General features: G+C 47.1%; 1 protein-coding gene across 4 annotated transcripts; it reads left to right on the forward strand.

Moving 5' to 3' along the window:
* The first annotated feature begins 9,862 nt into the window (after positions 1-9,862).
* On the forward strand, positions 9,863-16,995 carry DNAL4 (dynein axonemal light chain 4). Of its 4 annotated transcripts, XM_045002260.1 has the most exons (6): positions 9,863-10,034; positions 10,973-11,190; positions 12,925-13,148; positions 14,717-14,800; positions 15,743-15,809; positions 16,426-16,995. In XM_045002260.1, exons 3-6 carry the CDS (start codon positions 13,077-13,079, stop codon positions 16,428-16,430), a joined length of 228 nt encoding a protein of 75 aa, XP_044858195.1. In that variant the 5' UTR covers positions 9,863-10,034; positions 10,973-11,190; positions 12,925-13,076; the 3' UTR covers positions 16,431-16,995. The 4 variants fall into 4 exon arrangements, with proteins under 4 accessions (XP_044858195.1, XP_044858192.1, XP_044858194.1 ...); XM_045002257.1 differs by having other exon boundaries at positions 9,866-10,034; positions 15,743-16,992; XM_045002259.1 differs by having other exon boundaries at positions 9,866-10,034; positions 12,928-13,148; positions 15,743-16,992.
* The last annotated feature ends 1,260 nt before the right edge of the window (positions 16,996-18,255 follow it).

Raw genomic sequence — 18,255 nt, forward strand, 5'->3', positions numbered from 1 at the left:
AGAGAGGATCCCTGCCCAAAGAGCTCACAGTCTAAATGCAAGACACCGGGGCACTTTTGAGAAAGGAGAGAGCTGCTATAGAAGTAATGGGCCCTACCTTAACTAAAGTGGAACCAGGCTGCTGGTGCAGCAAAATGCCAAGATTTATTTAGCCTACAAGCAGAGAGAAAGCTGACAGTTGTCAAAGCACATTCAGGTTGGAGCAAGGTTTCTGTTGGGGATGTCAGGCCTACAGAGTTGACACTCTATTTGATAATAGGACAGAAATTTCAGCTGCCACGGAGGAGAGGCAGAGCTGGATCAAAGAGGGACTTTCTAGAAAAGTAACAGGGGTGTCAGATAAAGGGGCTAATTAAAATAGGTGCCCTGTCACAAGTAACAGCTATAAATATTCATAGACCAATGTGGGAAGCATAAAGACAAAACAGACGTGAACTAGAATGCCTGGCCATGAGAGAGGTGCTTGTTATAACAGACATTTCTGAAACAAACAAAATCAAATGGGATACTGTCGTGCTTTGGTATAAACTATACAGGAAGAACCGACTAGGGGCCCAAGTGGAAGAGTAAAAGATTCTATAGGATCTAAAGAGAACACTTCTGCACAGAGAGGACTATCCGATGAAAGCAGTAGGAATACAAATGCTAGAACACAAATCTACAAGGAGGGTGGTGCTACCAGCCTCTCGATCAGAAAATAACATTGAGTATGTGTGTATGTGTTATGCTCATGTGCTCCCATGCTGAGGGAGATCAGCTGAGCAAGAAATCTAATACAACAGTGATAACTGGTGTTTTTAGCTACCCACACATAAACTGGTCATACTGGGACATGGTTTACAGGAGAAACTTCTTAGAACAGCTAGTTTGAAAGCAAACGCTGGCTGGGCCTACGCTAAACTTTTTTCCTTAATATGTCTCACCATTGCTCTCACTGACACAGCTCCACCAGGGGTAGCAATAGTGGGGGTGCTAGTAGAGACGAGGCACTGGCATCTGCTAGTTTTACCCACAGTATCATCCAAACCTGCTCTGAGCAGGGCTAGATGAGATGGTGGTTCAAATACTGGCAGCCAGTCTGCACAAGCTCTTCCACTGTTGCTTCTGCTAGTGGAGCTGTGTCTGGTGCTAACTCGGGTGGGAAATTTTAAGGCTATGTCTGTGGCAACCACAGCCAAAGAGAAGCTATTCTCAGCTTAGGCCTGAGTCAGCGAAGCACTTAGGCCCAGATGCTCAAAGGGATTTAGGCACCTAATTTCCATTGACATCAATTAACGTTAGGTGCCTAAATGCCTTTGAGGATCTGGCCTGTAAGCATGTGCTTAGGTGCTTTGCTGAATTGGAGTCTTACTCCTTAGCAATCCACAGGAGCTGGTTCAAGACCTAGCCATAATGGAGCCACTAAGAAATAGGGATCTCCATAGAACTAGAGCAACATCTTCTGGGGAGACATCATCCAAAAGTGACCACTGTGGTGCTAAACGTTAGAAAAGGGGATTTAAAGAAATAAAGAGGAAACCAGTCAAAAAGACACTAAAGTCAAAACCCAGGATACTACAATCCTTAGACTCCTCCTGGAGGCTTCTGGGGTGATATCCTGGCACCACTGAAGTCAATGGCAAGCTGCTCATCAAAGTCACAGCCCCTGTGCTGGGATATCTGCCCCACACAAGTACCAAGTGGAGTAGCCATGGAGAGCAAAGAAATCTCTGGTGATAAACCAGGGATAGGCTAGGAGATAAACCAGGGATAGGCTAGGCTAGGCTAGAGAGGTGAGGTAGGAAGATGCCCAGTAAATTCCAATAGGTTTGAGTCTGCTAGTCATAGGGTCTCTGGGTTGGAACCGGAATAGCGGGCAGCCCCAGGTTCCCCTACCAGACACTGGCAAAGGGGTCTAGGGCCAGGAGATGTGAACTGGAAGACTGTCTGAGGCAGCATCTGGACAGTTTGTCTGGTGGGACTACATCATGACCTAGTCGGAGGGCTGGGTCACAAAGAGGGAGCACCCCAAGTCATGGAGAGAGGCCACAGCATAAGCAATTGACAAATGGGGGCACCAGACAGGGAGAGAGCTAATTCCTAGACCCAGTCACAAGGAGTTGCCCCTGTAATGAGTGGACCCCTTCACAGCTCCTAGACAAAAAAAGGATGGCGGAAAGCAAGGAGCAAAGCAGTCTGGTTAACTGACAAGGTTGTAGGGGTTATTGGAGCCAAACAGTTATCCCTTCAGACCTGGAAATCCAACCTAAGGGACAGCCATAGAAAGGAACATAGGCTGCCACAAGTAAAATGTGAGGTGGAAATTAGAAGGGTTAGAACCAAGTGGAACAGCAAATAGCCAAAGACATAGAAATCAATAAGAAATTCCTTAAGAATATTAGAAACAAGAAGCCTGCAAAAGACCAGGAGCATCTGTTGTATTACCAGAAAGTAAGGGAAGCAATTGAGGATAAGGCGGAGCAGCCTTGGTTTCTTTGCCATCATCCTTCACTGCATACAGTGCTGGAGAGAGATTTCACCCAGACCTACTTTATTCAGGTAACCAAGATGAGGCACAATCAGACTGAGGTGTCAAAAAAGGAGGTGCTGGGGCAAACTGCTCCACCAAAGAAGAGCAAGTCACCAACACCCAATGCTATTTCATCAAAGCACCTGAAGGAATTCCTCTGAAGGAATGGAGGAGTGAAGTTGAGCTGCTAACAAAAATATGTCATCTCATTAAAACCAGCTATTGCACAAGAGGACTGGGGGTTTGCACATGTACTTCTCTTGAAAAAGGTGCTATGAGTGATCCTGGGAAAATTACACTCATATCACTACCAGGTAGAGTTATAATATAACTTAGATGAGGATGCTATGCTAGGGACAAACCAGCACAGGTTGTGTAAAGGAAAGCTGCATCACTCTAATTTTTTAGAATCCTTAGGGGATGTCAACAAAATGGTGTATAAAGACAACCTGGTTGATATAATTTAATTAGCTATTTGTCAAAGTCCTCTATATGCAGCTATTGAGGGAAATAAATAGTCATGGCATGAGAGAGAAAATACTGCAATGGATTAGAAATTGGTTGAGAGACAGAAAATAAACAATAGGGACAAATGGTCAATTTTCAACATGGCAAAATGTTAATATGAGGTGCCCCAAAGTGCTGTGCTAGAATCAGTGGTGTTAGTTTATTTATGAGTTATCAAGAAAGGAGGTGAAAGGTGAAGTGGCAAAATGTGCAGATGACACAACATTTTGTTGGTTATTGAAAACAGAAATTCCAGAGGGACCAAAAAAGTTAGTTGATTAGGCAGCATGGTGACAGATAACAAGTGCAAGTTAACGCATACTGGAAGGCATAACTGGAGCTACTTATACACATTGCTGTGTTCTAAATTAAATGTGGCCACTCAGGAAAAAGATCTCAGCACTACTGTGGACCAATCAGTGAAAACCTCTGCTCTTTGTGCAGCAGCAGCCAATTTATATATATATATAAATTAAAAGCAAACAAAATATCAGGACACATTAAGGAGGGAATATAAAAGTTACACTGAAAATGTAATAATGCTATTATAGAAATTGGTAGCACACTCTCGCCTTGAACACTGGGTTCAGTTCTGGTCATCCCAAGTCAAAAGCCATAGCAGAAGTAAAAGAATCCAGAGCTAGGACAATGCTCAGAGAGCTGGCGGAAAGACTTGTATATGACGAGAGTTGAAAAGACTGGTACTGTTTAACTTGGAGAAGAGGTGATTAAAAGAGGACATGACAGAGAAAGAGAGAACAAGGAACGGTGTAGAGAAGATAAAGTGAACTCTCTTCTTTACCCTCTCTCAGCAAGAGTCATTCAATGAACATGAGAGGCAACACTATTAAAAGTGATCAAAAGAAATATTTTTGTACACTGGCACATAGCTAACTCATCACCACAAATATCACTGAGGCCAAGAGCTTAGAAGGATTAGATCAAACAAAGGATTAGACTTGATCACAGTCCATATGGGGACCTACAGGGGGAACAAAAATTTGATAATGGGCTCTTCAGTCTAGCAGACAAAGGTACAATAAAAGCCAATGGCTGGAAGTTGAAGCTAGACGATTTCAGGCTAACACATGTTTAAGTGAGGAAAATGAACCACTGGGACAATTTACCAAGGGTCGTGGTGGATTCTCTATCATCGGCAATTTTTCAATCAAGACTGGATGTTTTTCTAAAAGATCTGCTCTAGTTCAAAGAGGATTTAATTTTTGGAAGTCCTGTGGCCCTGTGTTATACAGGAGGACAAATTAGATGATGACAATCATCCTTGTTGGCTTTATAAGCTCTGATAAAAGAGACTACATCAGAGGTGGGCAAACTACGGCCCGCGGGACGGGAGCGGGGGGGTTGGATAAGGGGCAGAAGGTCCCGGGAGGCCTGTCAGGGGGCGGGGGTGTGGATAGGGGTTGAGGCAGTTGGGACTGGAAGCAGGGGGGGGTTGGATGGAGTGGAGGTTCGGGGGGGCGGTCAGGGGATGGGGAATGGGGGGGTTGGATAGGCGTAGGAGTCCCGGGGGGCCTGTCAGGGGTCGGGGGTGTGGATAGGGGTTGGGGCAGTCAGGGGACAGGGAGCAGGGGGGGTTGGATAAGGGGTGGAGTTCCAGGGGGGCAGTTAGGGGTGGTCAGAGAACAAGGAGCAGCGGGGGTTGGATGGGTCGGAGGTTCTGAGGGGGGCAGTCAGGTGTCGGACATGGGGCGGGGGCCAGGGTGTTTGGGGAGGCACAGCCTTCCCTACCCAGCCCTCCATACAGTTTCGCAACCCCGATGTGGCCCTCAGGCCCAAAAGTTTGCCCACCACTGCTCTACATTTACTAATACAAGGGATATAAACCCTCATGCTGCAGGGCATAAGCCAACCACTAACTGGCAGGGGGGTAGAAGAAACATCCCCTATTTATTATCCGTATTGCTGCAGCCCATAGAGGCCCCAGCTGTGTCTAGGGTCCCATTGTGCTAGGCTCTGCACATGCACATAGTAGGCTGCCCATGCCCTGAAGAGCTGATGGGCTGGCTATTCATTATAGACTTTCTTGGACTTTCCTGGGGAGCACCTGCTACTTACTGCTACTGTTGACAGGATACAGGACTAGATAACCAGTGGTCTGATATGAATTGAGGTTCCAGTAGCCTCTCTGCTCTGGCGTGGTGTCAGTTTTATCTCCGTGGCGCTTGTTAGAGGCAGAACGGGAGCGCTCAGCACAGGGAGCAGACAACTTTCCATTTGCGAGCAGGGTAGGGCAAGCGTTACGCTGTGTTCCAGGCCTTCTGTGAGACAAGATCCCACCAGCCAATTTATCTAGGCAGGGAGCTCCCGGTGTCCTCCACTGGAGGACTCACACAGTACTTCCCTATCCACCCGCTTCAGAGCTGCCCCTGCTCCAAGTGAAACTCGACTATGGCATTCCTGTCGGCTAGCCAAAGAACTCCTGCTGCCCCAAGTGAACCGAGATCACAGCTCCCACTGTGAACTGGCTGGAGAGATCTTGCTGCCCTATGCATGACAGAATCACATCACCTCCTGCCAAGCAGAGAGCGCGTGGCGTGGGAAACACTAGATCACAGTGCCCTATCCTAACTGGCTCGAGAGCTCCCACTGCTCCATGCAAAATGTGTTTCTAGCACAGAGAGTACACCTCTAAGAGCTGATGCTCCCTAAGTGAGAAGCGAGTCAGCCAGGGTTTCCATTGCCCCCAACTAAACACAATTAGAGAAGCTCCTGTGGAGTTTATAGAGTCAAAGATTATAAGGTCAGAAGGGACATCTGTGATCATCTAATCTGGCCTCCTGCACAGCACAGGCTATAGGAGAGGCCAAGTTCAGGAAGAGGAGAGAACTTCAGGATTTCCCTCCACACTGGAGCAGAGACACCCACAGAAGTCTATCGTTTGCTTACGACCATTGATCAGGAGGATATCATGAACGTCTAAAGAAAACTCCCATTAGCTGGAGGATCCAGAACTCACCCTCCATGGCTTAATAATTTAGGAGCTGACAAGTAGGCAGTGCCAAAAGGCAATGACTATTTTTCAACAGGGGCCATTTTTTTTAAAATCAACATTTACTGCAATTAATGGTTAAATTTCCCATTCAAAAAAAAAAAAAAGCAATGCCACAAACACCATGGTACCGTCACCTCCCATGCAGCAGGATATTTTTTTCTTTATTGAACATCACTATATAGCCAAAATAGAGAGGTAAGAGACTTTGGTCTGAACGAAGTCTGGGTGGAATGAAGCAGCTGATCTAGGCTCTGATCTCCAGAGAGACCTCAACTTCCCCCCCAAAAAACCAACATTTCAGAAAAGAAGTTTCCCTCCATATGTGGCCACTCAATCCACCCCACTAGGAAACATGCACATCTGAGTACACATGTTCCCAAAGAAGCACCTACATTTTGTGGCTGCCAATGACTAACCCTTGCAAGTAGGCCTCAGGAATGGATACCCTGAAAAGCATTCTCTCAGGCCACTTTCTTTGAATGCCCGAAGGAGCCTAGTCCCATCTGTCATATCCTGAACCTTCATACAGTGGGATCTAGTCACTCAGCATCATCAAAGATTGAGAAAAAAAAAGAAGAAGAAAAAATCCTCTCTAACTTGCTGCTTAATGACAGGGGTGGGTGAACTACACAGGGATTAGAGCATTTAAAAAACAACAATTGACTCTAGAGTTTGTTGCATCCCTGGAGAGTTTACAGCAGCTGCCTGGAAACAAAATCGCAATAGAAAGATCTTCTTCCTCCCAGAGATCCTGCTCCTAATGATCTATCCATTGCAAAAGAGATGATCTCCAGCTTTTACCCATCTCTGGATGGCCTGGGTACTGCTACTGCCTCATTCCAAGAGAACAGTGACTTTAAAAAAGGGGAAGAGATGAGTAAAACATCAAGTGGTGAAAGCAACTGAAGTGATTGTAAACGAGTGAAGGACTAGAGGCAGCATTAAGTTTCTATCCTTTATGGTGGCAGAAAACGTTTCCTAATGTGAATCAAATGAGACCAATGCAGTTTCATCTTCCTGAGTCTGCAGACAGACAGCTCCAGTGCCTCTGCTGCTTTGTCAGGAAAGAGGAAAATGATATTAACAAAGCTTTGATCAGTTTCATTGCTGCTATTTAGAAACCTGTGGCCAGCAGTTAAATTGTCAAGAGTCAGGGCACTCTACCATTGCTTGGGAAAGGCATAAGCAGCAGCCTAGATGAGCACTGAAGTTATTCAGAGAGGAAGAAGACCCATGTGGAGGCTGGGGATAGGGGCATCTGACTACACCTTCCCACTTATCTCTGGGGAGAAAGAGATCCTTCTTCAAGCTGCTAGACAGGGGTGGGGAAGCTTCAAACACATGCTAGCCAAAAACTGATATGAAAGATGGAGCCTGCAAGCAGAGTGCAAGGACAGCATCCCGGTAGAAAGGCCTGTTCCCTGCCTAGCAGTTGGGCCTGGGGAGCTAAATTTCTCCCCAGGATGTTCCTGTTGGAGCTTGCTGGTGGGGACACCATTCATATATTGACTTTAGGCTAATCTAGCCTAAAGGCCCCATTAAATTGTTCAACCTCTAGTTTAGAAGGGAGTCAATGCTTGGCTAACTGGACAGTAGAGCTGATCAACATTTTTTGAAGGAATAGTTTTCCATCTGAAAATGCTGATTCCACATAATCAAAATGTTTCACAGGAACATACTGATTTTGTCCAAATGTTCAGTGGGAAATCATTAAACCTGTTTGATTATATTATATTTTAGTCAAAATGAAAGAAGGTTTCAATCTTATTGAAATGAAACATTTTCATTAGGTGGCAACAAAATATTTTCAGAATATTTCATTTTGAAAAAAATGCTGAGCTTTCAACTATTCATCCCAATTCAGGACTAAATGAAATTTAAAAATCTCAGAATTTCCAACAGGACAGAAATTCTGGGTGTTTTGTTTTTTTTACCAGGCCTACTCTATAGTGAGAGATGTATCACTTTGGTGACGCAGAGGATTTCATAGACAACTACAGGTATAGAAAACCCTCAAAGCAAGCAAAAATTAAATGTATAAAGGTCTTTTCTGGGGTGAGGGGGAGGTAATTAGTGTCACACCATCTCCTTGCTGAACCATAACACCCTTCCCCTGCCCCTCCTCACCCCACAGGCATACGGGCATTTTTCTCCTCCCCTCCCAAAGCATCAACATGAAAGACTTAAGCTTCTCCCAAATGAGTTTACAATGAGAAACTCAAAAGCTTGAGATTTTCCAGACCCTTCCCAGCCTCACTCTCTGCTATTTAAAAGTGATGGGGGCCTAATATAAAAAATGTTTTTAAACCCAAAAAACATTAGCTCAAAAATGTAAGTGGGTTCAGATAATGGTAGAGCTCACGATCTATTGTCTTTGCAATCTGTCTGATCAGAATGCACAGCTGAGGGTCTTTAGATTTTGATGGTTGATTAGAAAAGTCTCCTTCTCAAGCCAAAAGCCTGAGGTTAGGTAGCAATGGCCCCTCCCCTACAGGGGCAGCCCTCTTCCAGCCACAACTGTCTTTAATCATGCTAAGGAAGTGGCATAGCCATGGGTGAAAGTGGGTTAAAGCTAAACAGGAACAAAGGAGCACTCTTATTCCAGAGAGTTATTCAGGAACAGCTATTGGTCTTTAAATTCACATCTTGCCTTAATCTTAATTAACTTTCAAGTGTAGACAAGCCCTAAAGTAACAAAGAATCCTGTGGCACCTTATAGACTAACAGACGTTTTGCAGCATGAGCTTTCGTGAGTGAATACCCACTTCTTCAGATGCAAGTGGTGGAAATTTCCAGGGGCAGGTTTATATATGCAAGCAAGAAGCAAGCTAGAGATAACGAGGTTAGATCAATCAGGGAGGATGGGGCCCTGTTCTAGCAGCTGAGGTGTGAAAACCAAGGGAGGAGAAACTGGTTCTGTAATTGGCAAGCCATTCACAGTCTTTGTTTAATCCTGAGCTGATGGTGTCAAATTTGCAGATGAACTGGAGCTCAGCAGTTTCTCTTTGAAGTCTGGTCCTGAAGTTTTTTTGCTGCAGGATGGCCACCTTAAGATCTGCTATTGTGTGGCCAGGGAGGTTGAAGTGTTCTCCTACAGGTTTTTGTATATTGCCATTCCTAATATCTGATTTGTGTCCATTTATCCTTTTCCTTAGAGACTGTCCAGTTTGGCCGATGTACATAGCAGAGGGGCACTGCTGGCATATGATGGCATATATTACATTGGTGGACGTGCAGGTGAATGAACCAGTGATGGTGTGGCTGATCTGGTTAGGTCCTGTGATGGTGTTGCTGGTGTAGATATGTGGGCAGAGTTGGCATCGAGGTTTGTTGCATGGGTTGGTTCCTGAGCTAGAGTTACTATGGTGCGGTGTGCAGTTACTGGTGAGAATATGCTTCAGGTTGGCAGGTTGTCTGTGGGCGAGGACTGGCCTGCCACCCAAGGCCTGTGAAAGTGTGGGATCATTCTCCAGGATGGGTTGTAGATCCCTGATGATGCGCTGGAGGGGTTTGAGCTGGGGACTGTATGTGATGGCCAGTGGAGTCCTGTTGGTTTCTTTCTTGGGTTTGTCTTGCAGTAGGAGGCTTCTGGGTACACGTCTGGCTCTGTTGATCTGTCTCCTTATTTCCTCGTGCGGGTACTGTAGTTTTGAGAATGCTTGGTGGAGATTTTGTAGGTGTTGGTCTCTGTCTGTGGGGTTAGAGCAGATGCGGTTGTACCTCAGTGCTTGGCTGTAGACAATGGATCTTGTGGTGTGCCCGGGATGGAAGCTGGAGGCATGAAGGTAGGCATAGCGGTCTTTTGGGCTAAGGACCCATTTGTAAACCTTGATGGCCTGTGAATAGTTCATAAAGCCCTCAAGTGGCCCAGAACTGCCCTGGTCTATTTGAAGAATTGTCTCTTGAAAATATTACTCTCCCCACCTCCAAGGGGGAAGGAGGTGGCACTGCAGCACTGCTGCTAATCATCTTGTTGCTAAGGACTAATGAACAGGGAACCTTGAGGTAATGTCAGCATGAGAAGACAAGGTGTCGGGGTGGCATAGAAGTGTCATGACATCACAGCATGGCAGGTCTGCATATTGTGACAGCATGAAGGCATTGTGGAGTGGGTAGTGCTGTGGCATAGTGGTGCCCTGGCGTGATGGCCTCACAGTGTTGTGGCAGTATGGCAGTTTTATGAATTGCCAGTCTCAGTGGCACCATGGCATGGATAGCGTTGTGGCATAGAGGTGTCACAGTGCCATAGTGTCACAGTATGGATTATGCCATGGCATGGCAATGTGATGGCGTGCAGGTCTCAAAGGGCCATGCAGAGGCTGCTCTAATTATATACCAGCTAGGCATCTGCCTAGGGTAGCAGATTCCTGGGCAGCTGCCAAGGGTGGCAGATTTGATCCAGCTGGCCCCTCCATCATGACAGAGAGGCAGCTGGGACAATTTGAGTGATATTGCAATGCTGCATTCCAGGTTGCAACGCCACTCACAACTGCTTGACCTGCCATTTGACCTGCCGCCCCCTTGTCATGACAGATCAGAAGCCAGGCCAATTTGAGTGGTATGGGGCGGTGGCACATGGAAGCGTTGCCTAGCGCTGTAGATTTTGTTGCGTGGCCTCTGGTGCCATACTGTCATGGCATGGGTGGTGCCACAGCATGGAAGTGCATGGTGCAGCGGTCTTGCAGCACCCTGGTGCCATGGTGTGGAAGTGCATGGTGTGGCAGTCTCGCAGCACCATGGTATCGCAGTGTGGGTGAGTGCCATGCTGTCACGGGCAGCGTTATGCTTTGTGGGTGGCACTGTGTTGTCAGGGTGCCATGAGAGCTATATCTCGTGATGCCGAGGGGCTAGTGCCTGCTGTAAGCTCTGAGCACAACCCCTCAAGAACCTGAACCACTGACATAAGGGCTCCCTCCCAATACTTTGGGCTCACATGTGATCAGGCAGGTATTGGACACCTACCACCCCAGCCCGAGGAGGAGGAAGGACCCTTTCACGACATCGAGCAACCTTGGAACCAGTACGGTGTTTCGAACTTTCCAAACCAACCAATGAGAAAGGGGAGGCGGGACTTCCGGAGCTGGTTGCTAAGACAAGCACGTTTCTCTCCTTAACAACCAAGCGAAGCTGATATTTTGGGTTCAGAGCCGAGGAGGCGCAGGTGAGACCGAGTCCCTCCCCCCTCCCGGGCCCGCCAGATCCCTGCCCACCCTCCTGCCAGCGGACAGGCCCCCGCCCCCCAGCCAGGGACCCCACCCAGCCGGGGCTCCCGCCGCAGCCAGGGTCCAGCCCCCGCCCGGGATAGCGCCGTCCCCTCCCCCCAGTCCCTTCTAGGTTCTGGTTATAGCCCCTCCCTCCCCCGGCCAGTGCGATCTGCAGGGCCCCTCCATGGGGGGGGGGGGGGCTCCTGGCCTCATATGGCTTGATAGCCGCAGCCACCCCAGTGGAGTCTCCACTGTGCTCTGTGCAGGGGGGGGGCTCTGAAACCCAGCCCGCGCCCATCACCCAGTGAGGATCCCAGCATAAGACACCAAGGCCCAAAACATTCTGTGTGTGTGATTATTTTTCCTCCCTCCCGGCCATATCCCCCCCCCCCGCATCTCCCCCATGTCAGGTGGGTCTGATGCCTGGAGCAGGGGGCGTGTGAAGGAGGCGCAATGCTCAGAAGTGGGTCTGATGCCGCCAAACAGGAACGGGTCTCCAAGGAAGCTCCCGTGGGGTTGTTATAAACCAGCTCTATTTAAAATTAAACGACTTTTATGGATGAAATGTCTCTCAACAGCATTTCTTCCCAACCTGGTTGTGTGTTTAAACTGTCTGCTGTATAGGAAGGACACTGAGAAGGATTGTCTGTGTCATGGGGCCTGGGGTTGTGGGTGAGACGTTTGGGAGATTAACCTGAAACACCACAACAACTCAAAGGAATTGCCTCATTCCAACCATCTAGTTTGCTATCCTGTCTTCCACCATCTGTGATTACTGCTGACTGAGTACTTCAGAGGGATGTGTAAAACTCCCACAATTCCTTCTGGGAGAACCCGTAGCCCTAGTACTTGTTACTTTAGTTAGTGTGTCTGCAGACTGGTCTTACTGTGGCCTCAGAGAGGTGTTGGGTGTGTTATTGCCCAGTGATGGAACATTAGCTTGTCAGGACCTCTTTTCAAAATACATTTTTGATGCTCCTGCTTTCTCTGAGGCGGTAGGGGAGTGTCTTATGCCAGATAGGAGAACCAGAGAAGAGACCAAGGTGAAATGTTCTGAATTTGCCCATCAGAGAGTGCTGTAGGACTGCGTCACCTTCTGAGCGACTGGCCAGGCATAGGCCCAGAGATGTGGTGCAGCAGAGTCTGATGTGGCACTCCTGTGATTGGCAAACCCTGGAGTTGAAAAAAGAAGTTGAAAAACAAACCAAAACAGCCCATTAACTATTTCCATCCTGAAACGCACACAAAATCTGTTCCTGTTGCATGCACACTTTGGCCCCATTGTGAACAGTATTGTGTCTTGAAAAGAACAGGACAACAGCCTAAGGCAGAGGATGGTTGATGCCATGCTTTCTGTTTGACTATTGGAAAGCAGTGCTGTAATTTCACTGTGTTCTGACCCCTCACTAGTAACCAAGCTGCCATCAAGTCAGAGCCCTATGTCTCTTTATGGAGTTGTGCCCCTGAGACGTGCAGCACATTTGAAATCATGACTATAGAAAGTGACAACTTTTTGTAAGCTCTTTGTCTCTGTAATAAATTGTAACAGAGTTCTCCAGGTTAATTATATACTGTGGAGAAGCAGTAAGCAATGGAGGAGGTGGCAGGATTCACATCTTGCTTCTCATAGTGATCAAACTGGACCTTTTTAAAATTCAACTTTCTTATCCCCCCTCCCCCCCTCTTTTTAGCAGTGTTCTTTGGGCAGAGAACCTCCTGCTTCTGCTGAAACTGTTCTGCCTGATTCTCAAGAGTTCCATCCCTCTGGCCCACCTGCACTGCAGCATCTGGCTGGTCCTAAGTAGGCACCTCTGTCCCCTTTCAAGGTCACAGTGGAAGGACCATGGCAGACACCGGGGAGGGGAAAAAGGAGGAGGCAGATTATAAAAGACTTCACAGCTTCCCGCTGATCAGGGTAAGAACAAGGGTGGGCATGTATGATCATGAGAATGTCAAGGTACAAGGATGGGAGATAAATGTATTTCATTCGTACCTACCCTCCAAACCAGTTTGTCCTCAACTTCTGAGTAGCTACAAGAATATGATCAGATCATACCAATTCTATCTGAGGGCTGCACCTTCCTACCATTTCCCCATGTTCCAAAGTTTATTAATGTTGCCACTCAGTCAGCCACAATGAGCTAGGACAATCCCTTTCTGACCCCACTCCTTCAGCACTGAGCATGCTGCCTTTACAGCACTCCCACCACATTCAGGGTATTCTGTGCAGCTTGGGGTTTTTTGTTTTGTTTTTTTTTTTAGAGGAGCTTGGATAAGAGACATCTCTAGTCAATGAGATAATAGAACAGGGGGGAATGATGCGTAACTTAGATTTCCCTGTAGGGCTTATTGCAATAATATCTAAGGGCTGCCTACCTACTCTTACCACAATATGAGCACAAAATATTATGATCTATGAGGAAAAGTTAAATAAATCTTAAATTCAGCTTGGAATAAACAGTTGCAGTTCCATGGGAGTGTCAGGGCTATAATCAGCAGTGTTGTAAATAGTGGTATAAATTGTTCAGAATGTAGTAACGGAGCATAACTTTTACCTATTTGGCATTGAGTGGTTGTACAGAAATGAGTGCAGCTGACATGTTGAGGCTGTACAGGAGAGGGTGGGATGTATAGGAAAAAGAAATGAGGAGAGCAACTAACACACCTTCCCTTTATCTTAACTCCCCCATTAGTTATTTTTTTTTCTCTTGTACCTCCCTCTTCACACCCCTTTATTCTGCTCTCACTTACTCTGGTCTCCCATTGACTACACTGATGCAATTGAGAGCAGACCTTGACTCACTGCATGTGTCATGCTTGTCCTGGAAACACAAGGAATGCCAAATTGGGACAGGTCTTGTTGCTTTGTCACTTACACCCATTTTCTTCTCCAACTCTCCCCACTGCTCACAGCACTCCTGAATTCGGCCCTAAATAGGTCTAACTTGGCTGTGTGGCAATGAAGCACACCAAGAAGGGAAAGGGGAATGGTTTAGGGGGATCCCAGAGGTACAACTAGGAGTGAAAGATGAAACTGAGCAAAGGGAAAGCCTCAGTCTGTTAGGCTGTGGAATACTCTCCTAATGGAAAAATCGGAAACTTCATCACTTGTAACTTAAATCACTGAATCGTTGGAATATAAGCAGGGAACAATTCTGCATTGACTGGGAGGGAGGGAGGAACAAGAGGTGACCTAATAAGCCTCTTCCATCTTGGATATTTACATTTCTCCAAAGGCAGAGCTATTTCTGATCTCAAGCCCTTGGCATTTGAGCTCTCCTATGGGTGATGCTCTTGCATCCTCTGCGGTACAGATCAGAGGAGCTAGCATGTGTGATTATTTTTTTTATGCTTGTATCCAAGAATGTAGGGCACAGCCGTGCCATGATGGAGGGAGCAGGTGACACCAGCTTATCTGCTCTTCTGTTTTGGGCCCAGCTCTTTGGGTTGCTGAGCTCCCTCTTGTTTGCTTGTTTTTCCCAGCACACAGACATGCCAGAGGAGATGCGAGTGGAGGCCATGGAGCTGTGCGTCACCGCCTGTGAGAAATACGCCACCAACAATGAGGTAACAGTCAGTGCTAAGAAGGTTACTTTGTCTGGACATGCTGGTTGCAGTCGCTCTGTCTCCATACTTGGGGAATCTTCTGGAGCAAGAGTAAAGGGGGAGGCAGAAAGCAGGTCAGACACTCTGGTCCCAATTTTCTGTTGCTTTGTTCCTGCACTGAGCACAAGGAGAAAAGGGAAGGGGGAGGAAAGGTGACTGGAGTCCCAGACTAGGCTCCCAGCATTGATCAGAGAAGCCTCAGGCCTGTTCTAACTTAGTCTGCTTCACATGGCCTCTTGTAAGCGAGCTTTCTGTATTCTGAGTGAAGTGGGAGGAGGTTTTTGATCCAAGTATCACTTGGGGGCACTGCACATGCAGAGGGGTTATGCTCCCTCCTGAATTAACATAGTTGGCCTAGTGCATCCCTTTATCCCTGGTTCTCAGATGATTTCTGGCTGAGCAACAGGGGACAGTCTGTTTGTTACAACGGATGTTCAGTGCTAGGAATGAGTAAGAACTAGAAGGGAGAGTGGGGGAGTTTTTCATACCTTCCATTTGCTCCCCTGGCCCAGTCCCAAAACTTGTGTCTTGCTGATTCACTGCAAGGAAAAAGGGATTCCCTCAAAAAACAATAAAGAATAGTGATCTGATTCTCCTGTCAAACTCATTCTTGTGTGACTTAAATCCTGATTCAGACCAGTGTGAGTGAGAGGAGAATCAGGCTTTAGATACAGACCTCTAATATCTCCTACTGGGTTTTCAGAAGTCTGCAGCAAAGGAGTCTGGGTGCTCCTCAGTGGAGCTCTGCTGTACTGTAACCTCACCCTAGCTCTCACCCTCCTCCTGAGAGTCATGTTAAAGGGAGGGCAACCGTGGGGAATTTGTATGCACAAACACACCCCTCCTATCTCTGACGTGGTGCTCCCTCTGCATATTCCTGGACTCTTTCTCTTTATTCCTCAGAGTGCCGCTAAGATGATCAAAGAGACAATGGACAAGAAGTTTGGCTCCTCGTGGCATGTAGTGATTGGTGAGGGCTTTGGCTTTGAGATCACCCATGAGGTGAAGAACCTGCTGTACATGTTCTTTGGCGGCAGCCTGGCTGTTTGTGTCTGGAAGTGCTCCTGACACATCTCCTCATGTCCAAGGCTCACCACATACAAGGGATTTCTTCATTCCTTTCACAGGTTTTTGTACAATCTTGAGGCAGGGCTTTATTTTTAATAAGAAAATGTGGGGATTTTTTTTCATACTTATGTACTAGTTCCCTGGGATACGCTGTGTGTGTGTGTGTGCGTGTGTAAATCTGCTGAGCTATCTAATCCAAGTTCAAGGGGTATCTCACTTTGATCTTGTGTGTCTCTTTGCTTAAATGATAAGATTAGGCAGGAAGGGATCTGGTGGGTAGGTAATCCGGTGGGATGCTGTTTATGAAGCCATACATCAGATCTAGGAGTGTGTGTGAAAGGGAAAAGGGTGCTAATCCAGCATGCCATCTTCTTCTCCTATCTTTCCACACTATTTTCTCTCTTCTCTGAAGTCCCTCCTACACCATGGAAAGGTTCTGGTGACCAATGTCTGCCCCGCCCCGACGATCAATGTTGACAGTATTTCTCCCCTCTCATTTTCTTTCTGTCCCCATCTAGGATGACCTTTTGGAACAGGTCATGTGAAGGATCCTCCCCCACTGTCCCAAACAGTGCTGGGGGCTAAGTCTGCTTTCCTGCACCTCTCTCCCATTCTCTGGGACAAGAACATGACAGCTGAGCTGCCTGGGTGTGAGAAGAAAGTGACAACTTAGAAATCCAAACCCAGTGGGTGGTTGCTATGCAAACTGACCCCTCCTTTTCACACCCACTGAGCAGTGGCATAGCTCTAAAATGTTTGCAGCTTCTAGCACATGGGGGAGTGGGTGAAAACTCAATACAGCATTTGAATGCATCCTTAGGGGAGGCAAAAGCTCTCTGCACACCATGGGTGCCAGGATTCTGCACACTCCATATCTTGTTTAGAGGCTGGTAGTAATGGGGGAGCTCCATGTGAGCTGCCAGTTTGTCAGTCATTGGAGATTTAATATACATTTGTTCTTTAGTCTGTTTTATCTTTTTAAAGCTGTGGAAAGGTGTTAAGAGAGAGAATGAACCTACTTGTATTTTACATATATGGCTTATTTATATGAATATGGGGATTTTTTTATCAATAAAAAGTTTATTACAATGGTGGCTTTTGTGTTTGAGGTTTTCTCTTTAGAACCCATTGAGGTGAGGGCACAAAGGGAAGGCAGCCAACTGTGACTCGGTTCAGGCATCATGCTTGGGACATGTCTTCACTCACTCTCTTGTTGGCTGGGTGACTTGTAGCAGTGGGAGGAAGGAGATCTGTCCTCTTTAATTTGGCTTCTGTGCTGATGGAAGGAGTAAGTGAGGGAAGGCTGCCAGATCAATGATGCTGGAGAGCAAAGTCTTCTGTTTATCTCTGGAGCAGGTTCAACATGAGCAACAGCAGGGCAGGCTACTCACACTCCCCACCTTCTGCCAATCTGCCTCGGCCCTGATCTAAAGGGGCAGCCTCTAAAGAGGATTTGAGTCTCCGTGGCTCGTTGGATTGTTGGCATTCTCAGAAGAGAGCCCAAGCAGTGCTACAGTCCATGCCAGTTCTTGTCTAATGAACAGTTAATAGTTAATATTCTTTCATGCTAATGAATAGTTAATAGCCGTGCACGCGCACACACACGCATGCCTCCTGGTCATGGGTGCCCATGCTAGGGTCAGGCTGACCTGCAGAGATCAGAGAGAGGGAGGGGGGGTTATCTCAGCAAACAATCTCTTGGCCCCACCAGCCACCTGTTATCTGGTCATGTGGCTGCAGCCATGTCTCTGTGACCTGCACAAAACAAGCACATTTTGCTGAAGTTGGCTGGTCCCCAGCAATTAGACCCCACGGCTGGAAGATAAAGCTCCTCAGTTTCCTAAAGCAAGTGCAACTGGGGCATCTGGGAGGTTCCCATGTTCTCCTATGCCTTTCCTGACAAGCACTTCCCTCTGCAGCCAGCAATCTTGGGCCTTTCTGGGGCCTACCCCGTTCTGGAATGGGAGTAGCCACAGTCATTTTCCCTACTGGCTGGAGTGCACACCTTACAAACTTGTTCCATGAGTGAGTCAGCAATGGAGTTTCAAGGAGAAGTCTACTGGGCTGGCAGCAGGTGTGTTTCTCCTGTGCTACGGGATGGGGAGAGGAGAAGAGAGGTTTGTCCTAGTGTGACTTTTCTTGCACCCAGTCCATGTGCTGTTACCATCATCCTACCATCGAACAGTGCTTGAGTCACAGGTGGGGAGGGATGTGGAAAACTGCAGGGTGGCATGTGTTGGCACCAAGCAGCATGACCCTTCCTATCTGCCAGTTGGGAAAGGCCACGATCCTCCAAAATCCAATTATAAACAGTGCATCATTTGTGACTGACTTTACTGCGGAGGAGA

Source organism: Mauremys mutica, chromosome 1 (genome assembly GCF_020497125.1).
Source record: "Mauremys mutica isolate MM-2020 ecotype Southern chromosome 1, ASM2049712v1, whole genome shotgun sequence".
Taxonomy (NCBI): Eukaryota; Metazoa; Chordata; order Testudines; family Geoemydidae; genus Mauremys; species Mauremys mutica.